At 43.6% G+C, this 16,595-nt stretch overlaps 1 protein-coding gene across 1 annotated transcript in view; it reads left to right on the top strand.

Moving 5' to 3' along the window:
• The window catches only part of BRINP2 (BMP/retinoic acid inducible neural specific 2), a 92,086-nt gene that overhangs the window by 58,998 nt on the left and 16,493 nt on the right, over positions 1-16,595 (top strand). The window contains exons 3-4 of the mRNA XM_039881412.1: positions 11,350-11,540; positions 12,627-12,835. Of these exons, the coding sequence (XP_039737346.1) occupies positions 11,350-11,540; positions 12,627-12,835 (400 nt within the window). The remainder of the gene's footprint in view (positions 1-11,349; positions 11,541-12,626; positions 12,836-16,595) is intronic.

Here is a 16,595-nt window from a genome sequence, read left to right as displayed (position 1 = left end):
AGTCCCATGGCTACACATAAGTACAGAGGAAGTTGGGAGAGCTGTCTGCGTGTGAGCCTAGGAGGAAAACAGAAACAGTTTAGAGAACGTCTTTCCAGTCTCTGCCAAAAGGGGCAAAATACGAGAAGAGGATGAAATCCCAAGCCCTAAATTTAAGCTCAAAATGTCAACTTCACAAATATATAAGGTATAGGAAACCTGGCTTAGCTGAGAAAAAAAAAAAAAATCTGGGGTCGGAAAAATATCTGGAGTTTGATAGACCATAAGATGACTGTTAGCCAAGAATATTCTTGTCTTTAAAAAAATGAATACAATGTTCAAGTGCATCGGTAAAAGGAATATGTATCGTAGGAAGCTCATAATCTTCATCTGTTGCTTAACTAAGTGTCCTTGACTAAGATACTTAAATTATCTGAGCCTCAGCCAGTCTGGCTACAAAATAATACTAAAGTATGTGGTGTGTATCAGTTAACTACTACTGCAATTATGTATATGAAAACAACCCCACACCTCGGTAGCTTAAAACAATAATCACTTATTCTCATGCATCTGTAAGCTGGCTTGACTAGCTATGCTTCAGGCTGCAGGCCTTCGAAGGAGGTCCACATTGGGTCTTTACATCAACAATGTTTATTTTGGGGCACAGGCTGAAAGGGCAGCACCTGAGAAAGTAACTCTCATGGTGAGTGGAGAGATAGAGAGAGAGAAAGAGAGAGAGAGAGAGAGAGAGAGGAATCATGCAATGCCTCTTGAAGATCTTGGCCCAGAACTGGCACACTGTCCTTTCTGTCCATATTCCTTTGTCCAAATCAAAGTCACATAGCCAAGTCCAATATCAATGGAGGAGGAAAATAAGCTCCATCCATACGAGTGAGTGATACTGCAAAGTCATATGTCAAAGGACATTCTAATATAGACGAGAATGAGGATTCACTTTACCACGCTGACATCTGTAAGATCGTGGTGTGATTAAAAATTATGTAAAGCATCCAGTCCCAAGCCTGGCGACACAGGGGCTCAGAAAAGAAACACTGTAATGATAGTCATAATGATGATGGTAATGATGTATATATTCAGATGTCGTATCCTAGTGTACTCTTAGTGGCTCGGAACACATCTACTGGATTGAATTTAATTTTTGTTTTCATTTTTAAAAAAGAAATGCATTGACTAGCTAGATTGCATGCAGAGAAGGTTGAACGTAAGGGCCTAAGGACCTGGAAACTCTCGAAGAAACTAAAAACATGTAGTCTAAAGAAGAGTGGCTCACATAAAAAGTAATGCATTCAAATATCAGAAGGGCTCTCTCACTGCAGAAGGAATAAACTTGTAGAAGAATGGAAGGAACGGCCAGTCTGAGGGAATTCTCTTAGCGTTAAGGAGATGACAGGAAGCCCGTGGACATTTCCTGGGGAGAAGCATAACACGGGCTGCCGGCTTGCTGAGCAGAGACAAGCACAACGGGAGGTGAAAAGCGAACAGAGTCCTTACTGCACAGTTGAACAGAGGAGCTGGGGGGAGCATGCCGGGAGGTCAGGGCAGAGCTGGGGGCTCTGTACCTGGGAAAACCCAGACCTTAGCTCCCTCTTCAGTTCTTCTGGTCTCATAGATTCACTGATCCTCCATCCCAATGTGTCTGTTGTGTTTCATGTTGACTCCACACCACGCTCAGTGCCTCTGAGACCCTGGGCCCCAAAAGGGCAGTGTAAGATTGCCCAAACGCGGATCTCTTCCTTTTCTTGAAGCTCGAGTACCCCCTCCCCATCGCTCCCAATCAGCCTTAATTAAACTGTTTGAAAGCTGCAGCTTGATTTTAATTAGAGCAAAATTGGGAAGATTAGAATGAAATTGGCCAGTCATTGTTTACGGCCGTTGTCTGAGAACACAGCAGGCTGCTAAATTACCTCCACGCCAGGCTTCCTGAATTCTTCCAGACAGTGGGAAGGACAGCGGCACTGGGACATCAGAGGAGGGCTAGCCTCGTGCCTCCTCGAGTTACAGGGGCCAAGATATTATTTAATCAAATGGCTCCTGGATCGAAGCCTTCCTGCCTGGGGATTTCTGCCGGCCACAGTGGTAAATGTGGCAAAGAATTTCCTGGGGAGTATGACAAAGGTGTACAGTGGTCTCTGAGCTTGAGCACAGGTCACAGACAAAGGCAGAAAACCATCTGCAGCACTGTCTGGGGCTTCCTCAAACTCTACCACTGATCAACAGAAACGTGGGCTTCACTGTCTTCTTCATTTATTAACCTGAGAAAAGTTAATAGTTGAGCAACGATATTTCCTTTCTCTTTTCCAAGCTCCCTGTATAGATAAAATGGTGAAAACTGTGTACAAATTTAAAAAAATAATAATCTAAAGGAAAGCTCTACACCAATGTAAGAGATTATGGTTTTTATTAAAATTTCTTTTTATAGCTCAGCTTAATCATATCTTATTCATTATGGCAGTAAAGGCTCTAATAGCCAAGTACATTAGAGTAATCTGTTGTTGAGACAGAAACTTCCTGATGTGATGTGTCTAGAAATACTGCCTTCTGCACAGGAGCCAAGATGTGATATATCCCTCAGCCGTCTAAATGTCCAGTTAGAGAACATAAAACCATCTTAGCCGAGTCGCTGAGGTAAATAACTGACATCCCTCAATGTGTGTGTTGGTTCTGGCTATTCTCGTTTATATGAGTTTTTCAAGACGAAGGATGTGAGCCCTACGAAAAAGAAAAAAAAAACAAAAACGGTAACATCTTAGCTTGGTGGATGAGACTCTGTGAAGGGAGCAGGAGCCCCGGACGCGAGGCATTTGGGTAGAAAGATAAAGAAAAGGCTTCATTGTGTCTGGAACTCTAGGAAAGTCAGTGCAATACTCAGTGGTATTTACTGAGACCCCAATATCAAATTGGCAAGTCTTAAGCTAGTTGGGGACAGGCACCTCTCCAAAAGAAAGGTGAGTTCTGAGAACAGACCTGTGCATTTATCTAGAACTGGCTGGTATGTGAGAAATATTCCATGGTCACTGGTCGACAGTTTACATAGACACACAGTCAAGTCACAAGGAGAATGACAAGAAAACTATTTGTGTCCTCGGCTTAAGGCCAATCCATCCTTTTTTGTTCTAAAGTTCTTAAATATTTCATTCAATAACCTGTCCTATGTCTTCCTTCATTTTTCAAGGAAAACCGATCATACTTTTTCTTACAAGTATGGTCCATACCAAAACGACTGTTTGGAGAATGACAGCTCGGTCCCATTCAGTATTACAGTCCCCTCGAACACTAAAGGTTGACGGAAGGTGCCCTCCCTAAAGACAGGTTTTTGGAACTAGGTCAGGAGGGCCACCGAATAGAGAAGGGCGATCAGTATTCTCTACCGTGGCAGCTGGCGCTTTCAGACACTGTTTTCGAAGTGGTGCTTGGGGCCGGGCACTGTGGGCTCCATGGCTGCCCTGAGACTTCTCCTAGATCCTGTTCACCCTGGGCAGCAGGTGATGGCTGGCTGGCTGTGCTGGACGCACGACTGGTCCCCTCCCCAGCGAACCCAGTCTGGAGTTCACCTTGGGAGGAGCAGATGGTCTCCAAGCACTCAGGGGCCACACTCAAACAAGGATAGGATGGTGCCACAGCAGAGGGGCGCGGGTAGAGCTGCACACTCAGGGCACAGGAAAGGCGACTTTCCAAATTACACCCATATCAGTGGCCTTGGAAATGGGCCTGAACGTGCGTTAAACACAACACTGGAAGGACGTGTCCCTCAGCAACTGGGAGCAGAGCGATCTGGCTGGTAGGGCCTGGGCACGACCACCCACTCTGTCTCTGCCGTGCTCATTACTACCAGGTGTCAGCCTCACTTGAGACCGTTTTTGCTTTGAAACTATGAATGTTTTTTTTTTTTAAATCTACTCTCTCCCTTAAGGCTGCATAGGGAGGGAGCCTTTGCAGGTAATGCCTCTTCATGGGGGCCAGATCAATGTTCTCAGCTTCTAAGCCTGAAAAACGGTGGCTGCTGGAGGCAGCAGCTGGGATGAGGACCCTGGCTGTGCTTGCTGGGAGCACAGGCCCCTCGGGGGCTCTCACTGGCAGGGTTCTTGTTGACATTGTGTAACGTGAAGGAACACATGGTTGTGGGGGGCTTGGTGGCCTTTATTTACCTCTTTCCAGTTAGGGACACCTTGTGCCATTTAATATTCTCATTGGGACCCTTTTGCTGGAAACTTGGAGCTGGCCCAGGCACAGGGCCCTGCCAGAGCTCCTGCTGCCTCAGGCTTAGCATGACTGCTCAGCGCTGCCCCTTTGGATTCTGGGAAAATCCCTAAATTCACGTATAACCAGAGTATCATTTATTGACAATCTAGACTATTAGTGTTAAGCAGTTTGGGACAAAGATAACTACAATCACTTCAGAATATAGATATAGAGATATTGAATTAGGTCTAAAATATTCTGAGTATTAGTGTGTACAATGGCTTTAAACGCATTGGATCTTACCCTCCAAATTGGATCGTACCTTTCCCAAACTTTATTTTGTTTTTAATCATTTTAGGGGTTCGCTAACTGTTTGACAGAAATACATATTGTCCGTTCTAGGCTAATCTAAGATATGATGGAAAATAAACCAAACTTCTGTTAATTATAACGACTCATCGAAGCACCGTTGACACCTTGTACAGGTAAAGTCCACTGTGGAGAGCTCTGGTCACCCTTTGTCTTAACTGGTGAGCCCTTTGTGGCGTGGCCTCTGCCGTTCTCAGGACATTTTCCATAAGGGCTTCGCCACTGTTTGCTTTCTCGGACTGTCTATTGTATCACAAACACAGTGGGAGAAGATTTCAAGAGAAATGGCTAACGGGAAATGGAGATACTTGATGTCTTAATTGAAACAAAGATGATGGCTTCATTGAAGTGTATGTTAATTAACTGATATATAGAAAATACCCTTTTCCTAGGAAAAAAAGAATCTTGATTATTTTATTACTAAAAAAAAAGCTACTAACTTAAAAATGAGAAAAAATCATTTATTCTTTGAATGGCTCAGGCTGCCTTCCAGTCTTGCCTTCTGAGGATTTCCCATGCTGGAAAGAACCAGTTTAATAAATCCTACAAGCATAGTTTTACCACTTTCTCATTTAAACTCCATTCATAGATGTTGCCTGCATGATTCTGATTCAATGAAGGGCCCCAAAGGGCAGGGAAGAAACTTAGTGAAGGAGAAGAAGAAACCACTGGGTCCCCTCAGAGCCTGAACCTTCCTATAGCCAGCTGAGACCTCATGCCTAATTCTGCCTTGACGCCAGCCTCCCACATCTATTTTCTCCAATGAAATTCATTCTCTCTCTCTCTCTCTCTCTCTCTCTCTCTCTCTCTCTCTCTCTCACACCACACACACACACAGACACACACACACTCTTCCCTAGTCACAAAACTGTGGTTGCTCCTTTGTATTTCACAGGAAAGGCTGTACGGTGGGTGAGAAAGACTGTGGATCACAGAGCCAGACAGTGCATTTAAATTCCCACTCTGCCACCTACTGGGTGCTACCTACTGGGAAATGAACTTTTCGTGCCTCAATTTCCTCATCCATAAAACGAAGATAATTATATTTTCCCCCTTATGGAGATGTTGTGAATATTACATTGTTGATACTTGTAAGATGGTTGGCATGCCTGGCACATCCTAAGAATTTATTAAATGTTAACCATTATTTTTTATTTACTCATAAAAAGCTTCCTAAGACAGTATTATTCATGTTTCTGAGTCACTTGTTGTTCTGTGTTACGAGTTCCTGAGCAGCCACAGGGGAGCTGGAATCAGGCCTTGACCTCTGATTCCGGCTCTGGCACCCCGTGTGTGGATTTGATTTTTTTTGTAGGTCTTAATTTCTCCTCTTGCAAAGGGGCGTACTGAAAAGTTTTGCTTTAGTGTATATGTTGCACTGTGTTTTGCATACACAATAAATTCACGTTTTGTATGGATCATTAAAAAGATGGAATGTTCCAGGTAATGAAAGTATTTTTTGTTAGAATATAGTAAACATTTTTAATGAATTAAAATGCAATAGAATACACTTAACCTAATCTACACAAGGAAAAACAGTGTTACAGAAACATCAGTATGGTACTGACCTGGGTTTTAATTTCAGCTCTGTCACTTACTAACTGTATGACTTAATGCAAGTGACTTTCTTAACCTCCCTGGGTCTCATTGTTGTTATTGTCCCCATCATCCTACTTGCTGTCAAATACCACTGGGGAAGGATTAGGACATTAGCTTTTTGTTCTGGTTCTGGTACCGACTGGTAGTACTGCTTTATGCAAACCACTTCCGTCTCTGTGTCATGGTTTTCTCATGACATAAGAGGGTTGGAATCGCCCTTCTCAACTGCTGTGCCCGCTGGCGCTGGTGGTGCTGCAGACAGATTATAGGTACGTTCATATATTGATCCCACCCCTTGGGACAATTGGACAAGATCTGGGGTAGCAGGACTGCCTGTGCTAGTCTGCTTGGGCCTGAGCCGTCTCATCCATTGATCCCAAGCATCACATGAAGAGAATATTAGATGGGCACAAGAATGCAAAAAAAAAAAATTGGCAAACGGTACTCAAACGTTTCTTCTAATTCTAACAGTCCAAATGTCCTTCCTGGTAGTCGTGTGACATCAGGCAAATTACTTAGCTTTCTGAGCTTCAATATCCTCACTCGTTTAAGTAAGATATACTCAAAATTCTTCTTGGTTTGGATCAAATATATAATTTTCCAAGTCTGAGGTTGGAAAATTATAAAAGAAGATGAAGACTAAGAAAAAGAGCAAAACACCGAGATTGTTGCTTCTTTGGGGGGACCTTGGATACTGGGAGTGGGCAGAAATTGTTAGACTCAGTGTAGGGGACTGGAGGGTGTACAGCACAGCAAAGTCTGAGTGAGAGCTCTGTGTTCATTGGGCTGACTCCAGGGTGTGGATGATGGACAGTCACTGGATGGTGTTCGTGTCCAGGGAAGATGATGCAAGAGCCTTGATTTATATATATTAAGAAATGCACAAAATTTTTATAAAATAAATATAATTTTCCCTTTGATATATATACACATTGATGATGTTTTACTTTTACTTCAGATCAATCACTAATTGGTGGTCGCGTCTGAGTATTCTAATCCTATAACTTTTTTAAAAAATCAAGTCATCGATAATTTGCAAGCAACTAAAGGATGAGGAGAACTGCGACATAAAATAAATGACTATTTTAAATTAAAAAATAAATGAGAGAATCTCTCATTCAATCATTCGACAAAAATATATCGGACATCTACTATTATTCTATTGTTACAACTTCTAGTATTGTTCTATTACTGTTGAATAAGACAGAAAAAAAAATCAATTCTGCCCTCAGAGAGTTTATGTTCTAGAGGGAGATTCAGAGAATTTTAAGCTATGTTATGTCAAGTAGTAATAAATGCTAAAAGATATATACATAATACAGAGCACAGGGGCAGAAAGGGCGGGGGTGTTCTTTTGGATGGGATGGTTGAGGAAGCTTCTTGTAGCGGTTACTGTTTGACAGTCTTGAATGAAGTGACTGTGCAAGCAGTGTGACCACCAATTTTCATTGTTTAGATTTGATTAAAGTGGGAGTCACATCTATGGTAAGGTGACCTTTTCTCTTCGTGAGGGGCTTTTGCCATTTTAAGAAAATACAAGAAATGGAAGGATGCCTGCCTTTCCCTGCCTCTGGCAATTTACATGACAGAATAGTAATTCTTTGTTAGTTAATAAAGTCTAGCTGTGACCTACAACAAAGCAGGGTGGCTGGATTTGGTGTCAGATTTTAAAGAAATCATCGCCGAGACAAATGTCAAGGAGCTCATCACCTATGTTTTCTTCTGCAGGTTTTATGGTTTCTGGTCTTAAGCTCAAGTCTTTAATCTATTTTGAGTTGACTTTCATGTATTGTGTAAGATAGGGGTCCAGCTTAATTGTTTTGCATGTGGCTACCTAATTTTCCCATTACTATTTTTTGAAGAGTTGTCCTTTCCTCATTGTGTATTCTTGGGTTCCTTTGTCAAAAATTAATTAACCATATTTATCAAGGGCTCTCTATTCTGTTCCATTGATCTATGTTTCTGCATTTATGACAATACCATGCTGTTTTGATCACTATAGCTTTGTAATATATTTTGAAATCAGGACATGTGGGGCCTCCAGGTTTTTTCTTCTTTCTCAAGATTGCTTTGGCTATTTGGATCTTTTGTGGTTCCATAAAACTTTTAAGGTTTTTTTTTTTTATTTTTGTGAAAAAAAAAACGCCATTGAATTTCATAGGGTTTGCAATGCATCTGTAGATTGTTTGGGTGATATGAACATTTTGACAATATTAATTCTTCTAATCCATGAGCACAGAATCTTTCCATTTATTTGTGTTTTTTTTTTTCAATTTCTTTCATCAACGTCTATAATTTTCAGTGTATGGATCTTTCACCTCCTTGGTTAAATTTATTCCTTGGTATTTTATTCTTTTTGATGCAATTATAAATGGGATTGCTTCCTTAATTTCTCTATCTGATATTTTGTTATTAACTTATAGAACTACAACTAATGTTTGTATATTGATTTTGTATCCTACATTTTTATTGTATTTGTTTATTAGTTCTAAAATTTTTTAGTGGAGTCTTTAGGGTTTTCTATATATAATACCATGTCATCTATGAATCGAGACAATTTTACTTCTTCCTTTTCTATTTATATGTCTTTTATTTCTTTTCCTTGCCTAATTTCTCTGGCTAGGAATTCCAGTACTATATTGAATTAAAGTGATCTTAGATAAAAAGCTTTCAGCTTTTCATCATTGACTATGATGTTAGCTATGGGCTTGTCATATGTGGCCTTTATTATGTTGAAGTATGTTCTCTCTAGACCCACTTAGATGACAGTTCTTTTATTTTATCATAAATGAATATTGAATTTTTTCAAATTCTTTTTCTGCATCTACTTAGATGATCATATGATTTTTATCCTTACTTTTGTTAATGTGGTGTGTCACATAAATTGATTTGTGGATGTTAATCTATCCTTTCATTCCTGGAATAAGTCTCACTTGATCATGGCGTATGATTCTTTTAATGTACTGGTGAATTCTGTTTGCTAATATTTTCTTGAGGACTTTTGCATCTATGTTCATCAGAGATGAACAGATTGGCCTGTAATTTTCTTTTCCTGTGGTGTCCTCGTCCGTTTTTGGCATTTAGAGTAATGCTGGCCCCATAAAATGAGTTTGGAAGTTTTCCCACCAGTTCTATTTTTTTTTAGACAAGTTTTAAGATAGATTTATATTAATTCTTTTTTAAATGTTTGTTAAATTTTACCAGGGAAGTGGTCTGGTCCTGGACTTTTGTTTGTTGAGAGGTTTGGGATTACCGATTCACTGTCCTGACTAGTAATTGGTCTGTTTATATTTTCCATGGTTTCATGAGTCAGTCTTTTTTTTTTTTTTTTAAATTTCATGATTCGGTCTTGATAGGTTATATGTTTCTGGGAATTTAATCATTTCTTCCAGGTTGTCCTATTTGTTAGTGTATAAATTTTCATAGTAATCTCTTGTGATCATATGCATTTGTGCGATATCTGTCGTAATGTGTCCTCTTCCATTTTTAATTTTATATTTTGGTTGGATAGTCTAACTAATAATTTTTATTTATCTAACGATATATTTCTCTAATGATCTCTTCGTTGTTTTTTTAGTCTCTACGTCTTTCATTTCTACTCTGATTTTTGTTATTTCCTTCCTTCTGCTAACTTTGGGCTTGGTTTATTCTTCTTTTCTAGTTCCTTGAGGTGTAAACTTAGGTTGTTCATTTAAATCTTTATTTTTTCTTAATGTAGACATTTATTGCTATAAATTTTCCTCTTAGAACTGCTTTTGCTGCATCCCATAAGTTTTAGTATTCATGTTTTCATTTTCATTTGTCTTAAGATTGTTTTTATTTTGCATTTGACCCATTGTTCAGGAGCGTGTTGTTATATTCCATGTATCTGTACATTTTACAGGTTTCTCTTGTAATTGATTTCTAATTTAATAGCATTGTGGTCAGAAAAGATGCATGATTTCAGTCTTTTTAAATTTATTAAGAATTGTTTTGTGAACTAACATGTGATCTATCCTGGAGAACGTTCTACGTGCATGTGAAAAGAATGTGTATTTTGTAGCTGTTGGAGGGAATGTTCTCTGTCTATTAAGTGCATTTAGTTTGACATGTAATTTAAGTCCAATGTTTCTTTGTTAATTTTCTGTCTGGATGGTCTCTCCATCATTTGAAGTCGGGTACTGAAGTCCCCTTCGATTATCGTATTGCTGAGGCCAAAAATTTTGAGAACTGTTATTCTAGACCAAACGTCTGACTTTAAAAATGAGTAACTGAAAATGTTCATCAACGGACAATTGGATAAAGAATTTATGGTTCATATATACAGTGGAATGTTGTTCAGCCATTAAAAAAAATGAAATCCTACCATTTGCAAGAACACGGATGGACCTGGTGGTTATGACGCTGAGTGAAAGAAGTCAGACAGAGAAAGATAAATACCATATGATTTCACTTATATGTGGAATCTAAGGAACAAAAAGAACAAACTAATCAAAAACAGACTCTCAAATATAGTAGACAATTTGGTGACGGACAGAGGGGAGTGGGGTTGAGGGACTGGGAGAATGGGGTGAAGGGTTAAAGAAGTACACATTAGTAGTTGACATTTGGTCACGGGGATGGGGAGCACGGCAGAGGGAATGTAGTTGGCATTAATACGATAGCTAGGTGGAGGGCCAGGGGAGGAAGGGAGCAATTGAGGGGATTGTTTTATGAACTATTTAGATGTCTAACCAATGTACTATATACTTGAAACTAATTAAAATAAATAAATAAATTTTTAAAAAATGGGTAACGGAGGCCGTGACAGGTGTTATGGCTTGTCCACCGAATGGCAGCTGTGACTAGATCAGATCTCCGCAAACCAATGTCCCAACATTTTCACTGTTTGTTTGCTTGTTTGTTTGTTTGTTTCCCTTATTACATACACTACCACCATGAGTATCTTTATCTGAATGAGCTGACTGGCCACTCTCCAATGAGAAAGCTCGTGGCAGTAAGTTCTGATGGAGGCCAGCTGTGATGGGGCTTCTTCACGGCCTGGGAATGAGAGGCCAGGCGGGGCCGACGGGCTTCTGAGGCGGTGGGAGCCTCCGCCGGGAGATGTGGGCTGAGAGGAGGCGGGCGGATGCCAGCGAAGGAAGAACGCGATCTGCTTCGGATTTTATGCCTCCTGCTCCAAAACACGATGAGCTTTTCTCTAGCTCTTGATTTTTCCTCCAGGGAGTTCGCACGTTGGAAAGTGAACAACTTGGCTGTGGAGAGGAAGGACTTCTTCAGTTTGCCACTGCCTCTCGCCCCGGAGTTTATCCGGAACGTCCGCCTCCTGGGGAGGAGGCCCAGCCTGCAGCAGGTCACCGAAAACCTGATCAGAAAGTACGGCACTCACTTCTTACTCTCCGCCACCCTCGGAGGTACGCGCATCAGCATCCTATGCGAACTGGTTGCCAGATCCCTGAAAATAGCTTATAGATACACTAAGTAGAGCTTCGGTCGTCTTCCTGGGTCTTTTGTTTTTCTTGGCCTATTATTGTCTGATAAGTGTTTTCCTTCCAGTGCCTTCGAGAACGGTATATTGTCTTGACATCCAAATCCACTCCAGAACATTGCTGTTTGCTTAGACGCACCCTCCTGAGAAGGGGGTGTGGGGTAAGGAGGCTGGGGGACAGACAGGTTCCTCCTACTAAGCACCTGCCAGCAGGGGTGCTCCCACTTATCTTTTGACTGAGCCACTTAACCCGAGGCTTCTCTGCATCCCTGTATTTGCTGTGGCTAGAGTTGTCAGAGCCATGGGCAAAGAAGTCAATGGTTGCTGAGTCCCTGCCTCCCGCTTCCTCTTTATAAAGATTGGTAAACAGACAAACCAATTCTAATGATTCTGGGCTGGATGGAGGTGGGGGTGGGGATGGTGCAGCCTGTGGCTAGGACCCAGGGGGAGAATCAGAAGCTCTGAAGGGGCAGAGTTCTCTCAGCCCTGGGAAGAAGAAAGCAGGATTTATTAAAAACATTTAGCTCGCCATGGGATGGACAAAAGGGAGCTGTCCAAGGTTGCAGGCCAGCTGCCTGCGTGGTAGGTGCTGCATGTTTGATGGGGCGGCAGGGGGCAGGCTGAGCTTCAAGGCTTTTGCCCTTTTGGAAGGAGCATAAATATCTATGGCAACATCTCATAAACAACTCGAGAGAAAGAATTTTACCTCTCCCACGGAGGCGGATTGCCTGAGACAGAGATCAATAGAGGATGTTAAACAGATCTACTGGATGGTGTGGGGGGACTTACAGGAGCGAGGAAAGGGAGGGACTCTCAGGCATTGGTGCCCGTTATCCTATGGCACAGTCAGATGAGATGGTTCGGAAGGTGGCGTGGGATGGGGAAGAGGTGGTCCGCAGCAGGACCGGGCTCCTTCTCAGCCCCATCTCTCCTGGCCAGAGTTTCACGTTCTGATAGGTAGGGGATCAGGGAGCAGAAGGCCTCATCAATGAACCTACGTTGTTTGCTATAGGAGAAGAGTCCCTGACCATTTTTGTGGATAAGCGGAAACTGAGCCGGAAGACAGAGTCAGCGGGAAGTGCCCCCGTCGCCAGCGGCAGTGGGAACAGCTCTGCCGTGTCCCTCGAGACCCTGCATCAGCTAGCAGCCTCCTACTTCATCGACAGAGAGAGCACACTGCGCCGGCTGCACCACATCCAGATAGCCACAGGGGCCATCAAGGTAATGGCCTGACAGGTACCGGGAGAGGGGGTGGGGGACAGGCAGAGAGAAACCGAGGGGGAGGCCAGAGTCTTAAACAGCTCAGAGTCAGCCAGGCCTGAGTGACTGAAGTGGGGAGGAAGCTTTCTGATGGAGGCACCACCAGCCCGAAACGTGGTCCAGGTCTTTCTCTGCAGCAAATAACCAAGGCGGCATCTGTCCCACGGCCGGCGCCAGCTGAGGGAACACAGTGAAGGCGGACAAGGTTCTCTCTTCTCCAGAGGTTATATTTTAGTGGGGGATGAAGATAATGAGCCAGTAAACATTGACAAAAGAATTTCAGATAATGACGTAAATTAAAAACAGAGTCAAAAGGTCCAGATTTCCTGGGGGAGAGAAGGGGGCCGCTAATATTTGCCAGACGAGTCAGGGGAGGGCACTTTGGGCTTTGATTTTGAGGCTGAGATCTGAAATGAAAAGAAGCCAGCCATATGCAGATCTGAAGGAAGAGAGTTCAGGCAGAGGGAACAGTAAGGGCTAAGGCCCCGAGGCAGGACCCAGCTTGGTGCCTTGGAGGAACACGGAGAAGGCTGTGGTCGTTCCAGAGAGATGGACAAGAAAGGCTCTGGTACAAGATGAGCTTCAGAAGCAGGCCGGAGCCAGATTACAGGGCCGCGAGAAATGATTTTTTAAGAAGTCCAAGTGCCGTGGAAAACAACCAGAGAGTTTTAAGCGGAGGAGTGATGTGATCTTTTATGCTTGAAAAAGATCAAATATTACTGTAACTTTAATAACTATAACCTCTTCTCCTTACATCTAGGAGAGTTCTGGGAAAGTTCATATTGTTTTAGGAAAGAGAAGACTAGTAAAAATACTTGAGGATGCTGGATTATAAAATTCTAAATATCAAGTTAGAGTGGTTCAGTAGAGATCGATCTGTTTTTAGACCCTTTTATCGCACTGAAAACTCGAAAGGGAGCTCCATTCATTTATTTATCATTCAAAAACTATTTGTTGAACACCTATTATGTGTCAGGCACGGTTCTGGGTACTGAGCATCCAAGAGCGAACAAAACAAAAGAAGCCCGTGACTTCCCGAAGCTGAAATTCTAGTGGTGGAGACAGAATTAAATAAATACGTAATGTCAGGTGGGATTAACGGTATGAAGAAATAAAGCCAGGGAAAAGGACAGAGCGCGTTTGAGATACGATACTTCAGGGAAGACTTGTCTGAAGGAATGTCATTTAAGCAGAGATCGGAATGAAGGGAGGGAGGGAGCCGCATGGGTGTCTCGAGGGAGAGAATTCTAGACAGAGAGAAGAGCACCTGCTCTCGAGTGGGAGTGTGCTGGGGACACGAGGCGGGAACCGTGTGGTATCGCTGGAGAGGGAGCTGATGCTACGGAGGCTGCCGCGGCCAGATCGTGAGGGCATCACTGATTGGCGGCTGCTGCAGCGGTCCCGGTGAGAAATAATGCTGGCTTGCTAGGACAGAGCTGGCTGGAAAGACGGACTGAGAGGTTGGCAGATTCGGAATATATTTTGATGACAGAACCTACAGGATTAGCCAATGAACTAGAAGAAAGGAGTCAAGATTGACAGCAAGGTTTTGGGCCTGGGAAACTGGATAACGGTGACTCTACTTACTAAGAAAGAAAACACTGATGGGGGGGGCGGGTGGGGAGGTGCAGATCTGAAAGGGGTCAATCAAGAGTTTGGTTTTTGACATATGAACTTGACATTTCTGTTAGACATCCAAGTACACGTATCTAACAGGCAGTTGAGTATCAACGCCAGGATTTCCAGAGAAAGGTCATAATTGGAGATATAAATTCGGTATACAAATACATACACATGCGGAGTCGGCATCTGAAACTATGAGAAAGGATGCCACGAGATCACTCGAGTGAATGTAGCTGGGAAAGTGGCCTTGGAGCTGAGCTGTGGAGCACATCGACATTCAGAAACAGAGAAGAGGGGCATCTGACAAAGGAGGCTGAGACAGAGCAGAAAGGTGTAAAGAGAGCCAGATTCAGATCTCAAAGTCATGTGATGTGTGTCACAGAAGAAGGAGCAGGCAACTGCGTTAAACGCTGCTGAGCACTAAGACTGAGAACTGACCTCTTTGGCAACATGGAGGCGACTAGTAACCGTGGTAAGAGTAGTTTCAGTGGCGTGAAGGGTCCGAAAAGCTGAATGGAGAAGGTTCAAGAGCGAAAGCAAAGGGAGGGGTCAGAGGAGTAGAGACAATGCTCTAGGACCCTGCTGTGAAGGAAAACTGGAAAATGGGTGATGGCTGGAGACCGATGCGGGATGAAGGGAGGTCGTGTTTTTACTTTTCAGACGAGAGAGAATCTACAATATTGGCACACCGATTGCAATGTTTCAGTAGAGAGGGAGAGACAGATTATTGCAGAAGCAGCTGAGCGCATGAGAGAAGTCGATGACCCATGCGTGGTGGAGGGGTAGGTCTCCCAGAGAAGCATAAGCGCTTCGTCTTTTGTAACAGGAGGCGAAAGGACTACACCAGGACGAACGCAGCGGCCCAGCAGGTGTAGCCACGAGGGCTGCCACTGTTCTCTTCTGGTCAATCCCATTTCCTCCACGAAACAAGAAGCAAAGTTCTTGGCTAAAACCAAAAGGGCTTCTTGAGAAAGGAACGTCTGAAATGGTCTTTTCAGAGAGTAGGAGTCAGGTACATCAATCGACCAGATACTGATACTGGGGTGTTGGGCAGCGCCGAGGGCCCCTGTGAGACGCATGGTCATCATTACAACACGAGCCCGGCCAGCAGGGTTGTGAGCTTTACCGGCTACATTCAGTATCCAGGTGCAGCCAGGCGCAGAGTAGATGAAGAGCGGGATGTTACCGAGACGCGTGCGTACGTGGACACACAGTGAACGAAAAAGGAGCGAGGCGGCTGAGAGTGGGAGGGTAACGGAAAGCGAAAACTGGGCCAGGTTGAAAGATCGCGAGTCCAAGTGGGTTTTTTAAAATGTATTGTTAAGTTATGGTCGACATCAAGTCAGTTCGATGACTTGTTAGAAGGAAGAGACTAGAGGAGGAACAAGCGTGCGATGCTTAATACTGAGATTATAGAGGAAGGACAGCTACCGAAAAATCGGGTTCTGGGGCATGGCCATGGGGGCGGGTGGTGAGCCAAAGATGAGACTGCAGGAGGCGAGATGGGGCGGTGATGGGAGGAGGCCAGGGGACCGCATGGAAGCCGAGGTCGGCAGGAAGGACCAAGGCCTGGTGGTGGTAAAAAAGGCGGAAATCCTCAGTGAGTGAGGGGGAGGGACAGGACAAGTAGACCGCAGCAACAAGGAGGAGGAGGAGTGGGGGTGAGCATCAAAGAGGGGAGCGGGACTCGAGGAGACCGGGGTTTGGGGTACGTTTGGGAAGCTGGTATCTTAGGAGATGAAAGAGAACTGTGAGTGGTGTGGAGTGGGTTTTACCAGGGATCAGAGCTCCGTGGGAGTCCCTCTCTCCCTTCGGGCCCCCTTCAGGAACTGGTCTCACCCAGAAACGAAAGGCAGACCTGGACCCACAACTCAGAGATCCCGCCGATGGTCTTTCTTATTGTTTGACCAACTTTTCACTTTCGCCCGCCCCTTCACGGCCTCGTTCCCCTCTTTGCCCAACTCGGATTCCTTTGTCCACCGCTGTAATCACCCCCTGACGTATCTTGAGCTTGCTCTTTGCCATCCGCCATGCCACTGCTATTCCCTCAATTCAGCACCTCTGACTCTTACCGGATCTTCTCGCATTATCTGTTTAA

This window comes from Pteropus medius, unplaced genomic scaffold (genome assembly GCF_902729225.1).
Source record: "Pteropus medius unplaced genomic scaffold, Ma_sr-lr_union100, whole genome shotgun sequence".
In the NCBI taxonomy this organism is placed as follows: Eukaryota; Metazoa; Chordata; class Mammalia; order Chiroptera; family Pteropodidae; genus Pteropus; species Pteropus medius.
Note: the sequence above shows the minus strand (reverse complement) of the source record. Positions and strands in the feature narration are given on the sequence as shown.